A 15,253-nucleotide genomic window follows, 5' to 3' on the forward strand; every position below is an offset into this window, starting at 1 on the left:
CAATACTTTCTGACTTACCTTCATATATGTATCCCAATGTGAAGGATTTTATTAGCTATTTTTTTATGAACACCAAATGCCAGAGAAAAGGAAATGAAGGTAGAGGAGATTCAGTTTGAATCTTTGAATCTTTGCTCCAGGTAACCATATATTCTTTTTTTTTTTTTTTTTAAAGCTTTCATTGTGAATTGCATGATAGTTTACATGGTAACCATATATTCTTGATGGGTTAGATACTTACAAGTTATACCAATCAAAAGCCCTTCAGGAAATTGATGGCATGATTAGGATAATTTGAGGGGGATTTATTTACAAAGGGACTACTTGCAAAGGCATGTGGGGAGAGTTGGGGAACCAAGAGAGTCATGCTTTACATTTAGAGATTCTTCACCTGAAAAGCAAATTGAGTATTTTATCTGAAAGTATAATTAACATGTTTACATCCTCGGAAACCCTGTACACGGTCGCTATGTGTCGGAACCGACTCCATGGCATATAACCACCACCACCAAGTAAAGTTACTCTGTCATCTAACTCTGCAATACACAGTCATTTGTCTACCTTTATGCCAACACCACAAAACCTTAACTCCTATAGTTCAGCTGTTGTTGTGAAGTGCTGTCGACCCACAGCAACCCTGTATAGGGTTTACAAGGAGCGGCTGATGAGCTTGAACCGCCAACCTTGTGGTTCAAGCTGACTTTACAGTCCAGTGCATTAACCCGCAGCGCTACACCAGGACTCCTATAGTTCAGTAGTTCAGTGAAAATTGTGAAAGCCGAACTGGACAAGGCGATCTTGTCTTTCCAGGACTTGCAAGTTCCCTGCCTTTTTTTTCTTTCTCCCTTATCTCTATTAGTGCTAGATAGCATCAAGATGAGTGGAGAAAAGAGTGAAGTTGTCAAAGACTTAAATTTGCTTGGATCCACAATCAACACTCACAGAAAAAGCAGTCAAGAAATCAAACAACGAATTGCAGTAAGCAAATCTGCTGCACAAGACTTCGTGAAAGTTTTCAAGAGCAAAGATGTCAGTTGGATAACTAAGTTGCTCTTGACCTGAGCTATGGTATTTTCAATAACTCCATATGCATGTGAAACTTGGATAGTGAATAAAGAAGACCTTAGAAGAACTGATACATTTGAGTCATGGTACTGGAGTCCTGGTGTGGCACTGTGGGTTAATGTGCTGGACTGCAAGGTCAGTTTGAACTGTGAGGCTGGCAGTTCAAGTTCACTAGTCGCTCCTTGGAAACCCTCTACAGGGTCGCTATGAGTCAGAACCAACTCAACAGTACTTAACAACAACAAGTGGAGAATAATACTGAAAATATCATGGACTACCAAAAGAATAAACCAATCTGTGTTGGAAGAAGTACAGCCAGAATACTCCATAGAAGCCAGGATGGCCAGACTTTGTCTCTCATACTTTATACATATTACCAGGAGGGCACAGTCCCTGGAGAAGGACGTCATGCTTGGTTAAGTGGAGGGCCAGTGAAAAAGAGGGGGACCCCCAATGAGATGGATTGGCACAGTGGCAGCAGCAATGGGTTCAAGTTCACAATTGTGAGAATGGCATAGGACCGGATCGTGCTTCGTTCTTTTGTACACAGGGTCACTAAGGGTTGGAGCTGAGTAAACAGCACCTAAGAACAACATCATCATCTACTAATGGAAAAAATTTGCGTTTTCCTTCTCTGACAGTTTCCAGCTTTCACAGGTCTGAGTGTAACTCTTGATATTAGTGTAGAGTGAGCCTTCTAATTTTATTCTTATTATCTTCCCTGTGCCCAATCTTTTCATTTCCATATAAATTGGAGAATCCGGTTGTCGATTTCCATAAAAATGCTTGCTGAGGTTTTGATTGGGAATGTGTAGAGATTAATTTGGGGAAGCTGACATCTTAGCACTCTAATGGCCTCTGATCCAGGTGCGTGGAGTCTTTCTCTACTTGCCTCTCCTTTTCCGTTGTCAGTTCTGTAAAGAGGTGGTGAAGTGCACTCATCGAAGCACGAACCATGAAGTAAACGTGTGAGTGGCGGGGAGCCCACACGGAACAAAGTCCCTGCTCTTGTGGATCTTACAGGGAGTGAAGAGGAAGGAAGGCAAACAAGAGCAAGGAAACAAGTAAACATATAGCATGTCACCTGGCTATTAGCTGCTATGGGGAAATGGTGCCGTTGTGGGGTGGACAGTCTTGCTCTTATATTTTAGGGGGTCAAAGCAGGCCTCACTGATGGTATCTGTGAGCGTGAAGATACTTTAGGGGAAAGCACACAGACAGAAGGAAGTGCAAGAAACAGCAAAGAGGCCAGTGTGGTGGACAGAGTTAGGGAGGAGGACTGGAAATGGTGTCAGAGTTAGAGACTGACTGGAAATGGTGTCAGAGAGCTGGGGAGAGGCACATCAGACAGACTAGAAGAACTTCAGCTTTTACTCTGAGTGATATGGGAAGACACTTAAGGTTTTTGAGTGAGAGACATGAACTAACTTCTGTTTCAACAAGGTGATTCACAACCTGAATAGGGCACTCCAGGGGTCGGGGTGGACCTTGGTTAGGAGGCTGCTGCGGGATTCCAGGCAAAAGCTGATGGTCCACGGAACCAGAGAGACTGAGGAAGAGATGGAAAACTAGTTGAAAAGGCAGATGTGCAAACAGAACAAGAGAACACTGAATGGTTTAAAATTGGGAAAGGTGTGCGCCAGGATTATATTCTTTCACCATACTTATTCAATATATAAGGAGCTCTGGTAGTGTAGTGGTTACAAATTGGGCTGCGAACCTTAAGGTCAGCAGTTTGAAACTACCAGCCGCTCCGTGGGAGAAAGATGAGGCTTTCTGCTCCCATAAAGATTTACAACCGCGGAAACCCTGTACAGGGTTGCTATGAGTCGGAACCAACTCGACAGCACATAACAACAGCAACATTCAATATATATGCTGAACAAATAATCAAAGAAGATAGGTTACATGAAGAAAAACATGGTATCAGGATTGGAGGAAGACTCATTAACAATTTGCAATACACAGATGATACAACCTTGCTTGCTGAAAGTGAAGAGGACTAAAAATACTTACTGATAAAGATCAAAGACCACAGCTTTTGGTATGGGCTGCACTTCGAAGTAAAGAAAACAAATATCCTCTTCACTGGACCAATAAACAATACTCATACAAATGGAGGAAAGATTGAAGTTGTCAAGGACTTCATTTTGCTTGGATCAACCATCAACACTCATGGAAGCAGCAGTCAAGAAATCAAACAGCATATTGCATTGCACAAATCTGCTGCACAAGAACTCTTTAAAGTGTTGAAGAGCAAAGATGTCAGTTTGAGGACTAAGGTGAGCCTGACTGAAGCCATGGTATTTTCAATAACCTCATATGCATTCAAAGGTTGGACATTGAATAAGGAAGACTGTAGAAGAATTGATGCATTTGAGTTATGGTGTTGGAGGAGAATACTGAAAGTACCATGGACTGCCAAAAGAACAAATAGCTCTGTGTTGGAAGAGTGCTCCTTGGAAGTCAGGATGGCCAGACTTTGTCTCTCATACTTTGGACATATTGTCAGGAGGGACCAGTCGCTGGATAAGAATATCATGTTTGGTGAAGTGGAGGGTTGCATAAAAAGTGGAAGACCCCTAGCGAGATGGATGGGCACAGTAGCAGCCATTAATGAGGTTGGCCCAGGACCGGGCAGTGTTTCATTCTGTTGTGTGTAGGTCTCTATGAGTCGGTACTGACTTGATGGCACCTAACAGCAACAACATCAACCTCAGAGGACAGCTGTGATCCAGCACTGAATCACAAGGTCGTTTGAACCACAAGGTCAGCAGTTCAAACTCACCAGCCACTCCTTGGAAACCCCATGCAGGGTTTGCTATGAGTGGGAATATCAGAGCAAGGACAATAACAATATGAAGAGAACAGCCTAAGCCTGGCCCACACCAGACACTCCAAATAGGTTCTCTATTCTGATGCCAAGGATTAGGTAGATGCCATCTTTATTTATTTCATGATGTCTAAGCCTGCCCTGTTACCTTGCCCATATTGTTATTGTTAAGTGCTACTGAATAGGTTCCGACTCATAGTGACCCTGTATAGAGGTTCTGAGGAGCAACAGGTGGGTTTGAACTGCCGACCTTGTGGTTCAAAGTCCAGTACAGATCCTACAGTGCCACACCAGGAGTCCATAGCCATATTTGTTGTTGTTAAGTGCCATCGAGTCAGTTCTGATCCATAGCAACCCTGTATAAGGTTTTCAAGGAGCAGCTGGTGACCTTGAACTGCTGACCTTGCAGTTTACCCATACCACCACACCAGGTGCTCAATAAATGTACAAAGAAAGAAGGAAAGAAAAGCAGGAGGGAGAGAGGGAAGAAAGGGTATAACAAGGGCCAAACTGCTGTCTGAATTCACAGGTACTTGCCTAACTAACACTCATTCCCACATACCTCTTGGTGATCATGGTTAATCCAGAGGAACAGTTATAAGTGCTCCTGAAATCATAATTACATGGAGTCCTGGTGTGGCGCTGTGGGCTAATGAGTCAGACTGCAAAGCCGTTTGAACTGCAAGGTCAGTGGTTCAAGCTCACCAGCTGCTTCTTGGAAACCCTATACAGGGTCACTATGGGTCGGAATCGACCTGACGGCACTTAACAACAACAACAAAGCTAGGAATTAAAATAAAAGTTCCTGTGTGTCCAGGAGCCTAAGGAAAAATTCTTTTACTGAGATGGACATATAGGGAGTTCTATGACTTTCAAGGTGTTTAAAAGAGCATGCCGTTGCTGTTAAGTTGCGTTGAGTCAGTTCTGACACATAGCGACCTAGGGTTTCCAAGGAGCGACTGGTGAATTTGAATCGCCGACTTTGCAGTTCAAACTGACCTTGTGATCCAGTGCTTATCTTATAGCATCACACCATAAAGACTCCTACTTTATCTCTACCCATATGCTGAGGCCGGAATGAACTGGCAATAGCTACCCTATTACGCATCAGGAAGCACCACGCAGAAAGGCTGAGTGGCCTGCCCAAGGACACTGGCACTGGTCAGTGGCCTTCTGAGCTAATTCAGGTGGTTTATTTCTCTAACCATTGCCTGCTGAGATCATGTGGGCTTCAGTAAGCATGCCTGGCATTTCCATTCCAACCTACTTGCTCTAGGACCTGGAGCAAACCCCTCAAAACTTCACAAATCTCCTTCATTGTTAGTATGAGGCGTGTATTTATCCTTGTGTGAATAAAGATCCTACCCTGGTGCTTGGAGCACGGAGATTCTCAACATGAGTCCTGGTCATCCCTACATCTGCCTCATGTAATTGTCCTAACCCTTACATTCATGCTGTGATTATCTGAGACCCTGTTAACAGGAACATTAGCTTCATCTTTTCTTTCTGTCTGTCTTGAATTTCTGTGAACACATTCTCAGTATAGCAAGGAAAACTGCGTTAGGATGAAACAGACACAGCCTTTGACATTGCTCTTGAGCAGAAAAAGGAAGGACTGTGTTGGTCAGAAGTATATTCTAACAAGCCAAGAGACACCCAAAGACTGGTGTGCAAGCCGGTGCCCCCAACTCCCAGAACCACTTGCAGCTGCCACCCAGCAGGGCTATGGAAATCACAGAACAGAAGTAAATCAGAGTGGGTGGGGGAAAGGGATTTGGCTCAGGGTCAGGAAGCAGGCCAACTGGAAGATTTGGCTGAGCAAGGGCAATAGAGCGGACTTCAAGTTCCTAGGGGATTAGCAGAGAGCCTCACCTACTGTCAGGGAAGTAGAGTACCATGATAGGACCACTGGTCTCAGAGATCCTGGACGTGGCAACCAGTGAGGAGCTGACAACGCTGTGTCTGCCCAGCAGCATAGTACATTTGTGAAGGGGACACAGAGGTGGTGAGCTGGAGTTAGCAGGCCCAGGCTGAAAACCCAGCCCTGCCACTGGCTAATTTTGCATAGTCTTGAGTAAGCATGCTTTCCCCCAACTCAAGTCCCCATCTGTGTGGTGGGGATCACAGAAGGGTCTCCCTCACTGTGTGGTTGTGAGAAGACAATGTGAGAATCACTAAAAGGCACAGTCTCTGGCACAAATAAGCAGTCAGAAAATTTAGCTCTGATGAATAACAATATCAATAATGATAATGAGTTAAAGACCTAGTGGTATAAACAAGTAGCTCCGGTAGCATAGTGGTTACGAATCAGACTGTGAACCACAAGGTCGGCAGTTCGAAACTACCAGCTGTTCCATGGGAGAAACATGAGGCGTCCTGCTCCCGTAAAGATTTACAGCCTCAGAAACCCTATACAGGGTCACTATGAGTCGGAACCGACTCCACACTACTTTACAACAAAGGGTATATAAAGGAGCTCTGGTAGCATAGTGGTTACAAATTGGGCTGCTAATCTCAAGGTCAGGAGTTAGAAACTACCAGCGGTTCCTTGGGAGAAAGATGAGGCTTTCTGCTCCCGGAAAGATTTATATAGCCTTGGAAACCCTATGCAAGGTCGCTATGGGTCAAAATCGACAGCACTTAACAAAATAACAACAACCGTTTATAATGGCTTTAGGCAAAGCAGGATTTTTGTTAACATCTACCAGTCAGTGCTGACAAATGTGTGTGAGTGTGTGCATACGGCTGGCAGAGAGACACACACATATGCACACCTTGTGCCCAAGGTTGTGAGGATAGGAGTAAGAGAGGAGGGAGTGGAGTAAGCATCGGTAGACATGAGTGAGGGAGTCCTTAGCAACCACTCAATAAGGACACTCAATAAGGACAAAAAAACTCCTCAAATTAGCATTAATCCTGTTGCCAGCTGTATTGATTCCTGTGCCCAGTGACCCTGCAGAACACAGCAGAACTGCCCCAGAGGGTTTCTAAGTTTGTAAATCTTGTTGGAGCAAGCTGACACACTTTTTTCCCATGGCATGGCTAGTGGGTTTGAACCACCAACTTTTTGGCTAGCAGTTTAGTGCTTAACCACTGTGCCACAATGGCTCATCAATATTTACATTGTTGTTGTTGTTGTTGTTGTTGCTAAGTGCCGTAGAGTCGCTTCTGACTCACAGCAGCCCTGTACAGAATTTCCAAGGAGCGGCTGGTGGGTTTGGTAAATGGGAACTGGCAAATGGTAGCATGATTTTTTTCTTTCATGCCACATCTGCTCTGGGTCCCACAGTGTGTCAACAACAAGATGAGGGAATTACAAATCATTCAGGTGACAGGTATCCCCTTGGGGACAAGCAGCTCACTCCTGGGTTTCCAGAAAAACTACATGCAACATACCTGGGAAGGTCCATCATTCTACTAAAGCAGGGGTTGGTAGCATTTTTCTATAAAATATTTTAGAGGTGGGCCATATTATCTCTATTGCAATTACTCAACTATACCATCAGACTGCCAAGGGAGCTACAACCAATATGTAAAATTACACGTAGTCGTGTTCCAATGCAACTTAATTTATAAAATCACACTGTGGGCTGGATTTAGCCCCAGGTGGTAGTCTGCCCACCCATGTTAAAGCATCACTGAAATCACCACTCAATCTTCCTTGTCAGTGCTTTTTAACTTAGAATTTTTCTAATTGTCTTTATAGGCCCAGTGGGTCACTATCTGATCATGAATCTTCCCCCAAATGCCTACCACTAGCCTGTTGTGTTCCAACATCAATGTTTCACAAAATAAAATCACAAAGTTTTCAAATTGGCGGAGAAATGATTTGAATTATTGGTCTCATGTTAGCCCGAAAACTCTAATACTCCATGAATTTATCTTATTAACACACACACAAAAAAAAGAAAGCCAAAGAAAGAAAAATCGAAAACCAGAACTAGTGGAAATTCAAAGAGGGAAAAACACTTTTTCCGAATTGGCTGCGGTTTCCTTATTGTCAACACTGTTTGCCTTCTGTCCTCTTGCTCGGTCCCTGGTGAGGGGACCTCATATCATTTTGGATTAGCATCTGTACCTCACATGTCAGAGCCTGATAATGACTTTTCCTCATTATACCTAAGACATAAAGAAGCTTTGAAAAACAGTCAGTCATGAATGGCAACACTTCCTTGTTTTCCCCTCTCACTTGGGAGACGTTAGGAAATAATTTCCATATTTTCATTCTTCCTCTCCAGAGAATGTCTTTTTGGCTACAATGATTTATTTACTGGAGGAGGAAAAAAAAAAAAGTTTTTCCAAAGGAAACAGACAATAAAAAATAGTTTTTCTAAAGGAAATGGACAATGAGAGCTGTCCACTTCTGCAATTCCAATTTCCCTCCAACTAAGTTATTTTTATCACGCACGGGCATATTTTTTCCATTTGGGAGAGGCAGAGGTGAGCAGATTCAACCTTAATACAAGCTCAATCCAGCACTTCTCCCAGTCAGTCAGGTCTCTTAGGGTTTGCTGGGACCTGGTAGAGCAGGATTCCCAGAAATCATGATTAAAGCCCCAAGTCCTTGAACCTCTGTAGCCACAAGCAGACAACCACGAACTTCTAAAAGGTCAAAGCTGAGGCTGTATCTGCCTGTTACAATTTTGCCTCCTTCTGCACGCTTTCCTTTTTCCAAGGGTCTGATGATTCACCATTCAGGGAATCAGTGACATAAGCAATGAAAGAATGGATGGAGAAAGTTAGAACATTTGTTATTAAATAAATTCACAATGACATACTTTGGTCAGTGAAGAATTTCCAAAATAGAAATGATTGTGGTATATGGCTCGAACGGCAATCCTAACATTACATAGTACTCTTGCAGCCCCTGGCACGTAATGTTCCTATTACTTAAGATTCCTTTTAGGGGGTCCCTTTGTAAAGACTTCAGATTGTGTGGTATAATCCTGAGTGAACTCGAGAGAAATGCGATGGGCTGACAGTGTGTGGTCAGGGTGTGGACAAAAGATGTCTATAAAAATCAGCAAGAGCAGGAAAGGAGTGTTCTGAGTCATGCTCAGAGCTGAATGGGTCAAAGGGAGGGAAGAAAGACAGGGCGGTAGTGCAAACTGTTAGGCTTTGGATGCTAACCGAAGGGTTGGAGGTTGGAAATCACCAAGACGTGCCTCAGACTGTGTGCCTAGGAAGTAAAGTTGGGTGATCTACTTGTAAAAAAATCAGTCACAGAAAGCTCTATGGTGCACGTTGACATACTCAGTGTTACCATAAGTCAGCATCAGCTCGACAGCAATTGATTTTTGGTTCCTTTCTAAAGAGAAAAGTGATGTGGCAGTCCTTGGGGGAGGGGAGGAGGGCAGCTAGGCTGCAGTCAAACTGCAGGACAGTTTGCTGGCTGCAGGAGTCAGAGGTCCGAGGGACAAGGAGGCTTTTTAGAAGGGTCAGCTGTGGTGGCTTTGGAGGCCTCTGAAGACTCAGCATCTCATGTCAAGATGTCTCAGCAAAGCATGTCATTCCAAACAAGACTGAGGAGACCTGGAAGCCCATGCCCAAGGTTCTCTGGGAATGAATTCACTGGGTAACACAAGCCTTCACATTAGAAGACCAACTCAGAGCTAGGAGGCTTCAGGGGATCTGTGGACTGACCTCCAGACTCACAATCATCTGAGAGGTACAGGTAGTCCTATTTCCAGAGATTTCTAAGAAGCACATGTGCCTGTCCAAGCCTTTGCTACCCGGATGCTGACACATCACCACTGGGCCTGTCTGGTGTCCACTCTATCCCAACCCAGCCTGAGGGTAGATTTGAGGCTCCTCCCTATGGGGCAGGGGTGGCAGCCTGTATGGTTGGGGCTCCCTGGCCTGAGCCAATCTCCATTCATTCATTATGTTGATTTTTTTTTCAAATGTTTTATTGTGAATTCTGTGATAGTTTACATGGGAGAACATTAGTTTTACATTCATCCTATCTTACATCATTTCATTGCCATGGTTACAATTCCCACCATGCATCATCAACCAACCAAATATTACACCCTGCAAGCCTGCCCCCGGGTCCTCAGCATACAGCCCCTCTCCCTCTCTGTGTCTAAAGTCCCCAACAGCTCCATCTTTCCACGTCATCGTCTCTGTCTCTATCTCAGGCATCACTGTTTCTTTGGGTAGGGTCCCACTCTCTACTCTTCTCCCTTGATGGTCCCAGGGACCTCCGCTCCTAGACTGCAAAGTCAATCACTCCCCTCCTTTTGCTACAAGATCATGAGAGTTCAGTGAACCTAGCATGCATATTCACTTTTAGGAAAAAGAGCAGGAGGAACTGGAATTGCGGCAGGGATTGCGATACGTGGGTGGTGGAATAGGCATTTAGGAGGAAAACAGGGGCCACCTGGAGGCCTGGGAATCCTGAGTGTGATTCTGGGGTCCTGGTGTGGTGCTGTAGGATAAATACTGGACTGCTAACCTAAAGGTCAATAGTTCAAATCCACCAGCCACTCCTTGCAAACCCTATACAGGGCTGCTATGAGTTGGAGGTGTGGTGCTGTGGGTTAATGCGCTGGACTGCAAAGTCGGTTTGAACCACAAGGTCAGTGCTTCAAATTCTCCAGCTGCTCCTCAGAAACTCTATACCAGGTCACTATGAGTCAGAATTGACTTGATGACATTTAACAACAAATGAGTTGGAACCGATGGCACTTAACAATTTCTAGCCTGATTTCTGAGTGCACTACAGTCCCCAGAACACCTGTCCAGGTATCACTAGTCATGCCCCACCCCTCCCACCTGACCCTCCTAGGTCCTGGGGCCCATAGCCAGGCCTCCAGAATTTTGCATTAAGAAGTTGTTAAGGAGGTCCTTCAATTCGTTTCCTGTGGCTCCATCACCAATAACCACAAACTGGGTAGCATAAAGCAACAGGAATGTATTCTTTCACAGTCTGGAGGCTTAAAGTCTGGATTCGGGGTATCAGGAGGACCATGGACCCTCTGAAGATCCTGGGGAAAGATTTTTCCTTGTCTCTTGCAGTTTCTGGCAGGCCCCAGGCATTCCTTGGCTTGTGGCAATATAAGTACTTCCTCACATAATTGTCTTCCCCGGAGCTGTCTCTCTCTGTCTCTTCTCTTTTTATAAGGACACCAATCATAATGGATTAGAACTTACTCTACTCCAGTCTGATCCCAGCTTAATTTAACTAATGACATCTATAAAGACTTTTTATCCAAATAAGGTCAAGATCATGGGTACTGAGGATTAGGACTTGAACATTCTGTTTTGGAGGACACAACTGAACTCATACCAGTCCCGACCCATTCTTTGGCTCCTCCACACAATGGAGACAACTTTGGCACCTTTCTCCCTAACCCCATTATAGCCAAACATGGTGAGACCTTAGCAGGTCCCTGGCCCCTGAAGCCAGCTGAACTCAACCTCTATGGGAGCCTGAGCTGGGCCAGCCCACTGCTGAGATCCTGGGGCCTTTCTAACTCCCCTTCCAGCCTGTGACCTTGTTAGCGGTCATCCAAGTGTGTCATGCTGAGGCCCGGCAGAAGAGACACACCCCATGCAACATGTACAAAGGGCAGACATGGAGGACTGGCTCAGCACCCTTGCTGTCCCACTCATTCAACATGAATGGAGAACCCCCTACCTTACCCTGACAGGAGGAGGGCAAGTGGGCCATGAAAGTGTTGACTTGTGTCCAGTTGTTCTACATTTGCCCTCCCATCAGAACACACCCATCCAGACCCTAAACCTCACTGGAAGTCTCAACATTGTTGTTAAGTTCCATTGAGTAGGTTCTGACCCATAGCGACCTGTAAAGGTTTCTGAGGAGCAGCTGATGAACTTGAACCACCAACCTTGTGGTTCAAATCGACTTTGTAATCCAGCGCATTAATCCACAGAGGCACACCAGGACTCCATATACCAACAGGGAAGGACAAAAAGTCACCATTTTCTACAAAGCAAAGAAAAAAGAAAAGCATTGAGATATATCTGTTGGATAACTAAACTGCAAGTTTATGTATTTAAAACATGAGTTATCTGAAAAATGAATTGGTTTGGTTTGATGGCGGTCACAGCAATGGGAATTTAGGATATATCTCTGCTACCCAGAGAGGTCTTTCTTTCATGGCATTGAAACATGTACAGCTGAACTCTAATCCACAGAGCAAACCAGGCCAACTTCAGGAGATCCAGCATTAGGTAGAAAATGTGTATATAGATCAAATGCACAGGGGAAATAAAAAACAAAACTAAGATAATGAATCCCAAGAAGATCAATATGTGGAAGAAAGAAGGCTGGGAAAAAGGTTCTGGAGGCCAAAGTTGGTAGGTGAGAGCTGACTGGGAATGTTAGTTTCAGTAATTCAACCAATGCAACTAGAACTCCTGCCCCTCAGACAATTCCTGGTGTAGTGCTGTAGGATAAGCACTCAACGGGTTGGCAGTTCCAACCCACAGCTGCTTTCAGAAACCCTATACAGGGTCACTATGAGTGGAAACCGACTCGAGGGCAACAACGACAAGGCAAGTCCTTTATGAACAATCTGTAATCTTCATTAGTAAGGCGGTAAAGGAATACGGGAACTAGTATTCTTATTTTCCCTCCTTGAATCTGGAACACTGAGACTCACAGACACATGCAAGTGTTCAAGAAGTGTTTGTTGAGTGCCCAAAACAGGAGAGAGATAGAGAGAGAACACATATTTTAAGCAACTTAGTAGGAACCAGTCCATACCAGAGCAAAGCAGTAGGATCATGTCAGAGATGTAAGACATCCTCCACAGGAAGGCTGCATGAAAAAATTTCTGGAAGCCCCATCAGCTTTGGGATGGAAAAAGATTCTCAATACAGAAACATGTCTTTCCACCTCTTACCAGACATCCCCTCCCCTGAAATGGGGTTCTCTCCTATAATCAGAATAATGACTTGAATTTGTCTAATGCTTAACTGTTTTACAGGAGTTCTGATTAATTCTCGTATTTTATTCATCCTTACCATCTTGCATATGCTACCTCTTGAAATGGTTGAACAACAACCATTTCCTTTTGGTACAGTGACTCTGTGTATTCCTTCCATCTTCTTTTTATGCTTTCTGCATCATTCAATAATTTGACCAGAGAATCCTTTAATAACAAAAGTCGAGGCTTGAAATTTTTCTTCAGTCCCCTCAACTTCAGAAATGCTGAGCACGTTCTTCCCTTTTAGTTTTCTGACTCTAGATCTTTGCACATTTTGTTGTAATATTTGGCTTTATCTTCTCAAGCTGATCTATTAAATTTTCTGTTCAGTTCTTGTACCTCCTCATTCCTTCCATTTGCTTTAGTACCTCTATGCTGGAGAGCAAGTTTCAGTGTCTCTTCTGACATCCATTTTGACCTTTTTCTTCTTTCTTGTCTTCTTAATGACTTTTTGCTTTCTACCTATTATGATGTGCTTGATGTCATCCCACAACTCTTCTGGTCTTCAGTCTTTAGTGTTTAATGTATCAAATATGTTCTTCAGATGATCTCTAAATTCAGGTGGGATATATTCAAGGTCATATTTTGGCTCTCATGGACTTGTTTTCATTTTCTTCACTGTGCTTATGAGGAATCTGTACATGGACCAAGAGGCAGTTTTTCAAACAGAGCATGGGAACACTGGATGGTTTAAAATTAAGAAAGGTATGTGACAGAGTTGTATTCTTTCACCATACTTATTCAACCTGTATGCTGAGCAAATAATCTGAGAAGCTGGGTTAGATGAAGAAAAACGTGGCATCAGGATTGGAGGAAGACTCATTAACAACCTGTGATATGCAGATGATACAACCTTGCTTGCTGAAAGTGAAGAGGACTTAAAATATTTACTGATGAAGATCAAAGAGCACAGCCTTACGTATGGATTACAACTCAATGTAAAGAAAACAAAATCCTCACCATTGGACCAATAAATAACATTCTTATCAACAGAGAAAAGGTTGAAGTTGTCAAGGATTTTATTCTTCTTGGATCAACTATCAATACTCATGAAAGCAGCAGTCAAGAAATCAAATGACATATTGCATTAGGCAAATCTTCTGCACAAGACCCTTTTAAAGTGTTGAAGAGCAGCATCTCGACCGGCATCATAGCTGCCCTCAGACCCCTGGTGAAGCCCAAGATTGTCAAAAAGAGGACCAAGAAGTTCATTTGGCACCAATCAGATCATTATGTCAAAATTAAGCGTAACTGGCGCAAGCCTAGAGGCATTGACAACAGGGTGCGGAGAAGATGTAAGGGCCAGATCTTAATGCCCAACATTGGTTATGGAAGCAACAAGAAGACAAAACACATGCTGCCCAGTGGCTTTCGCAAGTTCCTGGTCCACAATGTCAAAGAGCTGGAGGTGCTGCTGATGTGCAACAAATGTTACTGTGCAGAGATTGCTCACAACATCTCCTCCAAGAACCGTAACGCTACCGTGGAAAGAGCAGCCCAGCTGGCCATTAGAGTCACCAATCCCAATGCCAGGCTGCACAGCAAAGAAAATGAATAGACAGCCTGTTTTTGAGTTTTATTTGTGCTAAATAAAACCATAAAAGTGCTGCAAAAATAAATAAATAAAATAAAAAATAAAGTGTTGAAGAGCATGTCACCTTGAGGACTAAGGTGCGTCTGACCCAAGCCATGGTATTTTCAATAACCTCATATGCATGCGAAAGCTGGACAGTGAATAAGGAAGACCGTAGAAGAATTGCTGCTTTTGAGTTATGGTGTTGGAGGAGAATATTGAAAGTGCCAATGGGCTGCCAAAAGAACCAACAGATCTGTGTTGGAAGAAGTACAGCCAGAGTGCTCATTGGAGGCCAGGATGGCCAAACTTCGTCTCTCATACTTCGGACATACTGTCAGGAGGGACCAGTCGTTGGAGAAGGATATCATATTTGGTAAAGCGGAGGGTCAGAGAAAAAGAGGAAGAACCCCAGCAAGATGGACTGGCAAAGTGGCAGCATCAGTGGGCTCAAGCATGGCATGAATAGTGAGGTTGGCCCAGGATTGGGCAGTGTTTTGTTCTGCTGTGCATAAGGTTGCTGTGAGTCGGTACTGACTTGATGGCACCTAACAACAACAACCACCTTGCAACGCAAACTGAGGTCTATAGGAACGAGGATAGAGACTCTCAGACAAAAATGGCTTAAGCGCTCTGGAAGCAGATGCTGCAAAGGTCAGTCCCTAACTCCACCAATGTATCTACTTATCTCCCCTTTCTCATCAAAAATGCTTGCTAGGATCCTGATATGGCGCTACAGGATGAGCACTGGACTGCTAACCGCAAGAACCGAGGTTTAATCCCACCAGCCACTCCTTGGAAACCCTATACGGAGTCACTATAAGT

General features: G+C 44.0%; 1 protein-coding gene across 1 annotated transcript; it reads left to right on the forward strand.

Moving 5' to 3' along the window:
• The first annotated feature begins 5,794 nt into the window (after nt 1–5,794).
• LOC102818550 (60S ribosomal protein L32-like) lies at nt 5,795–14,413 on the forward strand. Its single transcript, XM_006870771.1, has 2 exons — nt 5,795–5,875; nt 13,985–14,413. The coding sequence occupies exons 1-2, from the start codon at nt 5,795–5,797 to the stop codon at nt 14,411–14,413; spliced, it is 510 nt and encodes a 169-aa protein (XP_006870833.1).
• Nucleotides 14,414–15,253: the final 840 nt, after the last annotated feature.

This window comes from Chrysochloris asiatica, unplaced genomic scaffold, assembly GCF_000296735.1.
Source record: "Chrysochloris asiatica unplaced genomic scaffold, ChrAsi1.0 scaffold00150, whole genome shotgun sequence".
In the NCBI taxonomy this organism is placed as follows: Eukaryota; Metazoa; Chordata; class Mammalia; order Afrosoricida; family Chrysochloridae; genus Chrysochloris; species Chrysochloris asiatica.

Bases quoted from the DNA above. Each gene is read 5' to 3' on its own strand.
- LOC102818550 (XM_006870771.1), top strand. From the start codon at position 5,795: ATGATAGGACCACTGGTCTCAGAGATCCTGGACGTGGCAACCAGTGAG. The intron at 5,876-13,984 runs GTACATTTGTGA...AAAGTGTTGAAG, and splicing joins TGTGTCTGCCCAGCAGCATA to AGCAGCATCTCGACCGGCAT.